The 10,893-nt window shown below is 48.4% G+C and overlaps 2 protein-coding genes across 5 annotated transcripts; one reads left to right on the top strand and one right to left on the bottom strand.

The window, feature by feature from the left end:
• Positions 1 to 5,822: 5,822 nt before the first annotated feature.
• Positions 5,823 to 7,830, top strand: LOC123095709 (uncharacterized). The gene is made up of 5 exons (XM_044517261.1): positions 5,823 to 6,148; positions 6,437 to 6,570; positions 7,042 to 7,189; positions 7,316 to 7,422; positions 7,519 to 7,830. The coding sequence occupies exons 1-5, from the start codon at positions 5,851 to 5,853 to the stop codon at positions 7,558 to 7,560; spliced, it is 729 nt and encodes a 242-aa protein (XP_044373196.1). The 5' UTR covers positions 5,823 to 5,850; the 3' UTR covers positions 7,561 to 7,830.
• On the bottom strand, positions 7,328 to 10,827 carry LOC123095707 (glucosamine inositolphosphorylceramide transferase 1). Of its 4 annotated transcripts, XM_044517259.1 has the most exons (7): positions 10,561 to 10,827; positions 10,345 to 10,467; positions 10,017 to 10,184; positions 8,113 to 9,922; positions 7,779 to 7,859; positions 7,537 to 7,640; positions 7,330 to 7,458 (listed from the first exon to the last, which is right to left on the bottom strand). In XM_044517259.1, exons 1-4 carry the CDS (start codon positions 10,792 to 10,794, stop codon positions 8,243 to 8,245), a joined length of 2,205 nt encoding a protein of 734 aa, XP_044373194.1. In that variant the 5' UTR covers positions 10,795 to 10,827; the 3' UTR covers positions 7,330 to 7,458; positions 7,537 to 7,640; positions 7,779 to 7,859; positions 8,113 to 8,242. The 4 variants fall into 4 exon arrangements, with proteins under 4 accessions (XP_044373193.1, XP_044373194.1, XP_044373195.1 ...); XM_044517258.1 differs by lacking the exon at positions 7,779 to 7,859 and having other exon boundaries at positions 7,328 to 7,458; XM_044517260.1 differs by lacking the exon at positions 7,779 to 7,859 and having other exon boundaries at positions 7,332 to 7,452.
• Between the last annotated feature and the right edge of the window lie 66 nt (positions 10,828 to 10,893).

Raw genomic sequence — 10,893 nt, 5'->3', positions numbered from 1 at the left:
TTGAAAAACAAACGCAACCCAAATTAGCTTCCTCTTTCTTTTCTTTTTTGTTTTCTTTTCACTTTTGCCCCTCCGACTAAACTAGGGGCACCCTCCTTTTTTGGATTCTTTTGGGGGATCCGTGAAATTGACATGTGGCAGAGTGAACAGTGCTCAAATGAACAATAATTTGCATTGTGAATAGTTATTACATTTTTTAGGGCTCTGTGAAATTGACACGTGTCAGAGTGAACATTCTCTGAATGAACAATAATTTGTGTTGCAAACAGTGATTACATTTGGACAGTAATTACGTGTGGACATGAATAGTACCTGAATGAATAGTACTTTGTGTTGCGAGCAATAGTTACTTTTGAACAGTAATTATGCGTATATAATAATTGTGTTGCCAGCAATCATCACATTTGAACAGTGTTTTGTGAACAGTACTTCCAGAAAATTCAGAAAAATAAGGAAAAATTACCAGAAAAATCTAAAAGTATTTTACATCAAATAGGGGAGAACCTTCTAGATTTGTGCAATTTTTTTAGCTGAGAAGCCATTTGATAAGTTCTAACGGAACCCAAATTAGCTTTCTCTTTTTTTTTCTTTTTGCCTGTCCGGTTTTTTGCCCTATCGGTGATTTACATCAGTAGACAGTACGACACATGTTTATTTGGACAGCCACCGCTAAGAATGTGTCTTCATGATCTCTTCTTTTTTCCTCTAACTTTTGTCTCACACTTGTTTCTTCTTTTTTTGTATTTTGTAGGGTCTAAAATTTTGACACATGTTCAGGTAGTGTACAATATATGTGACGTTTTCCCTTTTTCCCCTAGGTGGTTTACATCAGAATGACAGTTTTTCTTTTTGGCCCCTCGCTGATTTACGTCAGAACGGCTAGTGCTTAACATGTGTTTATTTAGGCGGCCACCGCTTTGAATGGGCCTCCATGAACTCTTCCCTTTTATGCCTCACGACAACATTGTGGTATGCAGATCTTTGTCAAGGCTTCACCTTAACATGCAGATCTTTGTGAAAACCCACAAGAGGCAAATCTTCGTGAAGACACTCATCGACAAGACCATCACACTTGAGGAAGAGTGCTCTGACACCATTGAAAATGTCAAGGCCAATATTATCCTGGAAGAGGTTTGCCTCCCGATAACGACCAGTCAGCACCTGACTAATGCAGGGCTATAGTGGTGGGGCTAAGTATAGGACTGTGGCGGCCTACGCTGGCGCAGGGCGAGCTATCAAGCAGAGTGCACGCTTCCTATAGGTTTAGGTGGCACTTGAGGTGAATCACCACCCCTTTATACTGTGCACGCGGCACCTCGCCAGCGATGTGTCGCGGTGAAAGGGTTATGTCAGTAGAGCCTGCCATGACAATACAGACATTCGACCCCAGCAATGGGGTACGGAGACACATAGCCCCGCATTTAATGCGGTAGCAATTGTGGTAACCCCTTATGAGTATAAAAGGAGGCCCAGGATACGTAGATAAGGGTTCCACTCCCTGAGAGTTTTATGCCCACGCGCAAGTGCACTTTCTTTGGCCCGGCAAGCCCCGACATGAAAAGTTCATCGCTGTAACTTCCAGTTCATCACATCCAGCAGTACAATCTAGCAGGATGCAAGGTTTTACGCTTTTCACGTGGCCTGAACCTGAGTAAAAACCACCATGTAGATAAAGATTTTGAGCATGCAATTGCCCCAACACCGAACCGAAAGGGGGAGGGGGGTCCCTCGTCCTCGGCGTCGAGTTTTGCACGCGCGACAGTCTTATATGTCTTAGTCGAAGACTCTTTTGACCGCTCGATCACCTAGCGTTGGAGATTAAAGCTTTACTGGTTGTTTGGGAGTTTATTCCTCATAAGTTACACGAGAATTAAAATAGAGTAGCAGATTGTTTGATAAGTTATAGCCGTACTGAATGCAGCACAACTATTTGGCTACATAGACGGTCTCATGTATCAAGAAAATCTTGCCTCTTGACTGTTACTAATTATGAAATAATACTCCTTTTCACCCCGCCAAAAGAAGAAAAACGCGGAGAAAAAGTAAATCAAGTATAGTTTGGGAAGGTGCAATCTTTTCTGAAAATTTCAAAAACATACAACGAGTCTCTAGCTCTCACAGTGTCCATGTCCAAGTTGATGCGATACGCCGTTACCTACTCGAATTACTTTTCTGTTGTGGAATCGAACCACAAAGCTAGCGTAATTGGGATTTAGAGCATCTCCACTCCCCCCCTCCCCCCCTCCCCAACAGACCCCTTAGGCCCCTTTTTTATCGCCGGCTCCAAAAAAAGGTCCAGTTGCGCCTCCAGGAGCCCAAATTTCGCCGGTTAGGACCGAAATCGGCGTCGGCGGACCCAGGCCAAACCCAGCGCGCTGGGGGCCGACCGGCGGCGCCGGGGGAAAGAAAAATGGTGCCAAAACTTCCCGCGCCAGATTCCCACCCCGTGGGCTCGCCGAGTCTGCGACTAGCATCATCGTCCTCATCTCATCGCCTCCCGCGCGAATCAATGCCAAGGCTGCCGCCGGTCAGCCTTCCATTGATCACGGCAGCACAGTGAAGGCGAGCCGCCGCGCGTCCCACCCTTTCCCGCCACGCGTCCGCACTGCTGCCGCCCCCTCGCCGCTATAAAAGTCGCCTTCGTCGCCACTGGCCGCACACTCGCCTCGCCACAACCATCTCTCTCTCGTCGCCAACCACCTTCTGTCCTTCGCCGCGCTTGCTCTCGTCCTCTCTCCTTCACCCTCAAGTCCGGCCCACGGCCGAGAGGTTCCCCGGCGACGGATAACGGCTTCGGCCGCCGCCATGTGCACAAGTGGGAGACGCGCGTTCTCCACGAGGCCAACTACCCTGCGCCGCCCTACATGCGCGTGTCGGGCGCTTGGAGGCTCAGCGCCGGAGGCGTCCCCGTGCCCTCGCCGCCCTCTGACGCGGCAACGCCGCGGCGAGATCGCGCGGATCTGGGTGTCCTTGCCGGAGGAAGCGCGGCAGCAACCGAGGTACTCCCCCGACAACCTACCTCTGTGGACGGCGTATTTCTAGCGCCGCCACGCCAACCAGCTCACCTCCACCAACGGTGCTCCGGTGCCAAGGGAGCGCCACAACTCCGACGGCCGCCGTCAGTGGTGGGGCGTCCCCGGGCGCACACTCCACGCCGTTCTCGAGCACATCGAGAGCGGCAATGAGCCGCGTTGGAGTACCCGGCGGCGTCGTTCTCGCGCCGGAGCAGGAGCTCGTGGCTACCGAGGTGCATGGTGGCCACGAGCTCCTCGTCCTCCGGCTCCCGCTCCTCCGGCACGACACCGCTCGCCCCCGTCAAGACCGAGCCCCAGGAGACGCCGGAGCGTCGGCGCAGCCGCGGCGGCAACGACGAGGAGGAGGCGCCGGCGCCGACCAACCCGTCCGCAACGGCGATCCAGGGCAGGGTTGCAGCAAGGACGACAGCGTGTAGGACGAAGACGGCGACGACGACACCGCCTTCTACAAGCTCCTCGGCATGAACTAGGCTCCTCGACGACGACACCGTAGTTTTTTTAAGTTTTTATGTACATCTTTAAATTTGTACAAATATGAATAAAACCACGTAAAATTCGTCCAAAATCGAGTCATTTTCTTTGAATTTGAGCAAAATTTGCGTTTGAAAAATGGGGTCTAGGTGCCAACTTGGGGCGGCGTTGAGAAGCCGAACGCCCCACGGCGAAATTATCACCAGTTAGCCTCAGGAGACGCTATGTCAGAGCCTTGGGGACCAAACGGCTGGAGATGTCTTTAGTCCCAAGCGCGTGCGAACCAACGGTGACCGACGCCGCCGGGGTACGATGTAAACGGGACGTGGACGACTTGTGGACTTGTTTACTGGGTCGGGGTGGTACAGCAGCCAACAGTGGCTTCATCTTTGATTGGTGCCAAGAGCCGCCCTCTTGGGGTTGACACTGCTGCTTCTGCTGTTCAATATTCCTTTTCTTCCAGTGGTTTACCGCTTTAATTAGGTTCTTTGAAACCATAGTCTATAGGAGACAGGCTCTGGGTACCCGAAACTGCACATGCAAATTGTACTAGTCAACAAGTTTACCTAGTATTATAAAAATAATGCACTCTTATCAAATTTAAAATGGTAAACTGCTGGCATATAATAGTATGGTTTTAAAAAAACAAAGGTAGAATGCGCATGTTCGGCTTGGCAGCCAACGAATGCCATCACCACATCTCTGTTGCAGAAGCAATAATGCAACGACAGAGTAGTAGAGCTTGGCACATGTTTTTTCCATCAGCGTGCGGTAATCTGCCTTTGCTTGTACGATAGATCAATAGTGGGGAAGATATTTTTGAAATGATAGTGGGGAAGATATCACATGATACCATGTTTCAAAACTTAAATTTTGATGTGTCAAAAAAATCTGAAAAAAAATTGTCCAATGTCTGCAATCCCTAAAAAAAATTCAGATCGAAAGTCAAATCCACATGTGAACAGTGTCATGTTTGCATTTGTCTTTCTATGACACTATTCATGCTGGATTTGTCTTTTTCATTTCTCAATGTGTATTTCGATTGTGAATCTGAATTCTTTAGGGATAGCAGACATCTGTCTTGTCAACATTGAGAATTTTTGCAGAATTTTCTGTAACACGTAAATTTGAATTTTGTGACATGGTATCATCGGATGTTTCCCCGTCAATAGTGCGTGCAAGAAATGTAGAGACCTTAACCGGCCACCCAAATTTATCACTCGGTAAAATATATATAATAAACAGACTTATTAGAAGGGAAGTGGATAAACTGAGCTCGAGCCCATATGAGTTCGGGTGAACAGTAAAATCAAAAGAAAAAATATCAAAAAATTCTGATTTTTCTTTGTGGCAACATTTGACAAATGTTTTAAATGCCTGCAAAATTTCATCGTAAAATGACATTCATGTAAATCGTGGCAAAAAATAAAAAAAGAAAAGAGATGCTCCAAAAATGCTATTTTAGAATGTTGGTTTTGTTTTATTTCTGCCACAGCCTCCACGAACGTTATTTCGCGATGAAAACTTGCCAGCATTGAAGACATTTGTCAAATGTTCAAATGTTGCCGCAAAAAAAGAATCAGAATTTTTTGAATATGTTTTCTGATTTTACTGTCCACTCGAGCCCATATGAGCTCGAGCTAGCTGAGAAGGGCGCTTTCGTTGTACCAGTATTTCTCTGGGAACGTTCTCCGACTGACCATTCAACGAACAAACTGACCCGGCATCTTGAGATTCAGAGTAAATCCAGGATAAAAGCCACCTGGATTTCATTTCGGCAGGCCGATGCGAAGCGCACCGCACGTGGAAATGTGCCGCCGCTGAAGGAGGACGGTTAGCAATATGCATGGAATCCGTTGGCGGAGAGCGATGACCAAGGAACAGCCAAGCAAGTACCGGCCAGCGGATCCCAGAGCTTCCTTCCCGGCGATCCAATCGGCGGCGTACTCAGCCCCAGAGAGATCCACTTGGAATAAGATAAGCATAAAGCGCGCGCACGCATGACACTACATATATATCCCGCCATTTCTTGGTAGCTAGCTAGCTAGGCTCCACCCTCCACGGCAGCGACTGAGACTGACTCTCCACGCCGCCGAAGAGCTAAGCCGGTCGAGAGTCGAGACCCCCCCTCTCTCCCTCCTCACTAGTCTCTCGCTCGCTACCCCTCTCCTCGCGCACCCAAGAGGCCATCCATCGACCCCATCCTCCTCCTCTCGCACCTTATCTTACTCGTTTAAATACCTTGTCCTTCTCGATCGGGGAGAGAGAGAGAGAGAGAGAGAGAGAGAGAGAGAGAGAGGGGAACCAACCAGGAAGAAGAGTAGAGGGAGAGAGGGACAAAACCATGGCACTGCTGAAGCTGCCCGGCATTGGCTGCAGCAGTATCTTGGCAGGAGCAGGGTCACGGTGTCTGGCAGCGGCGTCCCACGCGCCCTCCTCTTCACCTGTCTTCCTCCTGCACGCCAATGGCGGCGGCGGCGGGCAGGCGCATCTCCTCTCGCGCAAGACCACCACCGGCGACGCCATGAGGACGAGGAGGCGAGACCTCCACGTCGTCGCGACGGCGGCGGCGTCAGCGGCCAATGTCACGCCGGCGTCGCCCCGCGGCGTCAGCGCCAGCGACGTCCTCTGGCCCTCCGCCGGTGAGTCCGCCCGAGTTCCTAAGCCTCCATCTTCTTTGCCCCTGGCCGGTCTTTCCGGATCTTCATGCCCTCCCCTTCCCGCTAGCGTCAGATAGGTGTAGCTGGATGGATGGATTTCCTCTGTGCAACGGCACCTGCCACACGATTTGCAAACCGTTTGAGCTCTTTTTAAAACATCTTTATTTTCAAAGCCATGGAGTTTCATGAGTACTACCAAATAATTTTTCATCAGGAAATATGGCCTCCAGTTTGACATGTTTTCCTCATGTTAAAATCATGATGATGCAGGCGCATTCTTGGCAATGGCAGTGCTGGGAAGAATAGACCAAATGATGGCCTTCAAGGGAGTGTCATTGACAATTGCACCACTTGGGGCCGTCTGCGCCGTGCTCTTCACAGCTCCAGACTCACCACCTGCCAAGGTTCCTCCCTTACTAGTCAACACCAATTTTTTATTTATATATATATCACACACAGCTACGAACAACCTAACCTAGGGCAGATTTACAATGACCTAGTACCCTGATTAGCTTCAAAGAAAATCTATGTGCATAATGCATCTAACCGTTTCTAACCACATAGTATCCTTCTCCCATATATAGTTGGTAGAATAGTATATACCCGTAACTACAGAATTTCCATCCACAAGCTGATAAGCAGTTGGCATAGTTGGTGCCAAGCATATGTAGAACACTTTGAAGTTTGAACCGAGGAGAAGTCTCGGCCCACTTTAATTGATGTCTTTAAGTCATCAACAGACCATGAATTGTGATGATTCCTGAAATTTTCAGTGTAGTAAAAGGCTATGTTATACTAGTTTTTTCATGTGCCTTACAGTGAAAAGAGAGATCTGGATAACCAATACTAACACTCTCAGGTGGAAATTCTTGCAGAAATATAACATGTTCGTCGCTCAGATCGGTTGTGCGGCCATCGGTGTGCTAGCCCTTTCCTTGTTCGGGCCCGGATGGCTAGCAAGGGGCGCAGCTCTTTCTGCATCCATAGCATTCATGACCATCACAGGCTCTTCGCACCCTCCAGGTAAACCCTCAACAGAAATACTGAATTTGTCGTACTGAACTCTTATTTATACGTGGCTTCATTTTTTCAGCTACGAAATGCAGCAAAGAAATGTTTTAAGCTCACCTCTTTTTATGATAACCGCAGCTGCGAGCTTGCCTCTCCTGTTTATTGATGGTCCGAAGTTTCACCATTTACAACTTTGGTACGCGCTCTTCCCTGGGGCTGCCGGCTGCGCCATCCTTTGCTTGATTGTAAGTTAATAACTGTACATCTCATCTGTCCTGAAACTACAGCAGAATTCTTAGATTGAGAATCAAACATTGACCCTTTTACTGCACTTGTTGCAGCAAGAAGTGGTGGTTTACCTGAAGAAGAACTGCAAGTTTTGATTCAAGCGTTGGCATTTCCTGATTCTTGATGGTTTGATTATTATCAAACCTGTGGCATACATAATTTGACGAAGAGGCCTCTGGATGAAGTTGATAAATGTAGATTTAGTCTTCTTGGTTCATTTACCAAGGAAAAGTAGTAGGAAAAGAAGCTGATTCTGCTTCACAATTGTTATTGATCATGGTTCACGCCATGAAAATGTGAAGTACATATATACCAATCTGAATGGAGTGTGATATTTCGACACAGAAATACCCTTTTTTTCTCAATAGTATTCTTCATGCAATACAACTTGCGACTGCAAATGACAAATAAAACATTTCAAATAACCTCTGTTAATCTGAAATGAAAAAACAAACCATTCGTTCTGGACCATGGTAGCAGTTGCATGCACACTGACAGGGACAAATTACAGTTTGCAAACCCGATGCAGTTCTGATTAACAATTGAAAAGGTAAAAAGTGTATCGAGTTATCTATACAGATGCCACCATAGATGCAATAAAAAATGTTATCTATGGAGACGTATAGAAAGGGGATAATATACTTAACTGTACACAAACGGTCACTTCAGTGTTGCACTAATCATCCTGAACTACTAAGCTCTCTGCTTTACCAACTTGAAAATTTAGCTAATCAGACAATGCTAGTCTCAAGACAAAATATCCAGTTATCTGTGTTACTATACATCCCAGCCATCACCTCGACTGCTAAAGAACCTTTTAGCAGTTAAGTTCCCATAGACTTCTGAAAATTTAGCAAGGCATTTGCTCCTAACATGATAATGTGCTTGTGTGTTTCGACTAATGGCTACTCCTGAAAACTTAGACATATCAATTGCCCAAGCTGGCTTTACATACTCCACCGTGCTCATTGAGCTTGCATTTGCAAACAGGAAATTTAGAAGCACATCCTCACAATTGAAGAAACTGTCTACCATCTTCCTTCCTACCTCAGCCTTCTTGCTCCAATACCTCTCAAAGGCCAAGCCATGATCCATGAATGCTGCTCCAGTCAGTACCATGTTATAACCTCCTTGTTGCCGAGCATACCTCTCATTGCGGTATTCCAGTGGAGTACCTTCAGCAAGGCGTGGGTAGTACCCAACAATCCTATCAGGGTGCTCCCTCCATACCTTGAACCCACGCTCTAAGTCGTCACATGCCATCATGATATCATCATCGAGCTCCATAACAGCTCTTGTCTTAATTTTTTCATCCATGTTGAATCTATTGTTCAGAGTGTTCTTATCTTCAACTCTGACCCTGACAGGAACAGCTGACTTCAATTCATTTTGCACTGGGGGGCGGCCTTTATTCCAGATAACCACAATCTCCCTCACTGATGCACATTTGGAGTAATGCTCCACAAACATCTTCAGATTCCAAAGCCGGGCATCGTATGTCATAGTTAACAGCGTGAACTGCGAGTACCTACCCTTGATTGGATATGGCTCTTCAGCACCATTGCCACCATATATGCAGTGAGTTCCAAGACAAGTTAGAAAAATTAAGACTAGTATTACTAGCACAACATAAACTCGTCCCTTCCAAGTTCTGTAGTTGATTCTCCCACCAAGAAGAGAACCCAACTTGTTCAAACTGGAAAACAGCGAACTTAGCTTATACTTCAGAAAGAACTGCTGCTTTGAATGGAAGAAGTCATCCCGTTTCTCAGTATGTGGAACACACCATCTGAGTGGTATTGTGCATCTAATTGCACCAATAAGCCCACCAAGCAGAAGAACTAGTAACAGAGTGACTCCATAAAACATGTACCCTATGGTCAGGCGGTGAACTGAATCATTTGAAGACACTCTATCACCATCCATTACACCAATCCAGAGTTGACTTGATGGAAGCCATTGAACATCAAGGTGATGGGATCGTGCACCGTTCCATGCATTTCGACCCTTGCGGGGCTTGTCAAAGACAAATGGGACCTCAATTTCCTTGTATTCATTTGCTGTTAGGATTTCTACTCTGAACACTTTAATACTATGGCCAGACACACCACCACTCTGTTTGCCTATACGATAGAGATCGCCGTCATAAACGAAGGGCCTGCCTCCATTTCTAAAACTCGACCCGTTATCCATGCTACCGATTGTATTATGCCTGTGTGGATTCCAAGGGGCAAGAGGAGAGCTGCTATACCAGATACTGAGCTCTCCATTCTGTTTCGCACCATAAGAACTTAAATCTGACCCAATGAGCCAATAGGAACCCCTGAAATTTATGATGACTGAATCCACAAGTGGCTTCTCCAGAAGGACCTTCTCCAGTGTCCACTTAAGGGGGAAATCCAATGCACGATACAACCGGAGATCTCCATTCTTACTACTTTCAGGCATCATGTAGACCTGTGGAGTGGGGGCAAGCAAAGAAGTGCGTGTGAGAATGATTGGAACACGAACTTGTTGGTTACAAATAAGCAGCTGTGAGTGGGATATTTGCCTTGCTATTGTAGCTGAACACGTATGGGTACGAGAGATGCCACTCCTCATCTAGCACCACGCCCAGCTGCTGCCATGTCGCGCCGGCGTCCTTGCTCACGGCAGCGGCAATGTCGCCCTGCGATGTAGCGGGGTTCTTCGTCTCGAAGAACATGTAGATGCCATCGCCCTGAGGAGAATGTAGCTTCACATCCATCAGGACAGGAACAAGAATCGATCATGGCAATTATCAAAATTCACATGAGAGATGCCGGCAGGGTACGAATCACAATTCACAACAACTGCTGCTGCTTTCACCTCTCGGTGTCCAAATGTTTGGTAGTTCGAACCTGGAGGAAGAGGAAGGGGCTGGCGACGAAGCTGCTGGGGGATCCAGACTGCGCCACGTCCGCGCACGTCACCGCCGGGTTCGCGACCGACCACGCCGCGCCCGCGTCCGCCGAGATTCCCCACTGCACGCACGCGAACCACACGGAAAGCCAGAATTAACGCCACGAGCGACGACGACGACGCGCCTAGGGGTGGAATTGAGGCCGTTGAGGTACGTGTTCGATGGGCTTGAGGGCGAACGGGGAGTCGCCGAGGAAGACGCCGGCGGACCAGGAGCCCTCGGGGTCGGGGCGGCAGCGGCGGGCGTCGGGCGGGTTGGGGAAGCGGGGGCCGAGGGCGCGGGAGAAGGCCGCGGCGACGAGCGCCAGGAGGGTGGCCGCCGCGGAGAGGTAGGCGGCCGGGTGGAGGCGCCGGCGCTGCGTCGCCGGCCGCGGGGACGACGACGACATCGGCGGTTGGAGATGGGGAGGTGGGTGGATACGTGTCGCGCGGAGAAGCAGTGCAGCTGCGCGCTTCAAGGGCCCCCGTTCGTGACGGTTGCGGGAAAA

This window comes from Triticum aestivum, chromosome 4D (assembly GCF_018294505.1).
Source record: "Triticum aestivum cultivar Chinese Spring chromosome 4D, IWGSC CS RefSeq v2.1, whole genome shotgun sequence".
In the NCBI taxonomy this organism is placed as follows: Eukaryota; Viridiplantae; Streptophyta; class Magnoliopsida; order Poales; family Poaceae; genus Triticum; species Triticum aestivum.
Note: the sequence above shows the minus strand (reverse complement) of the source record. Positions and strands in the feature narration are given on the sequence as shown.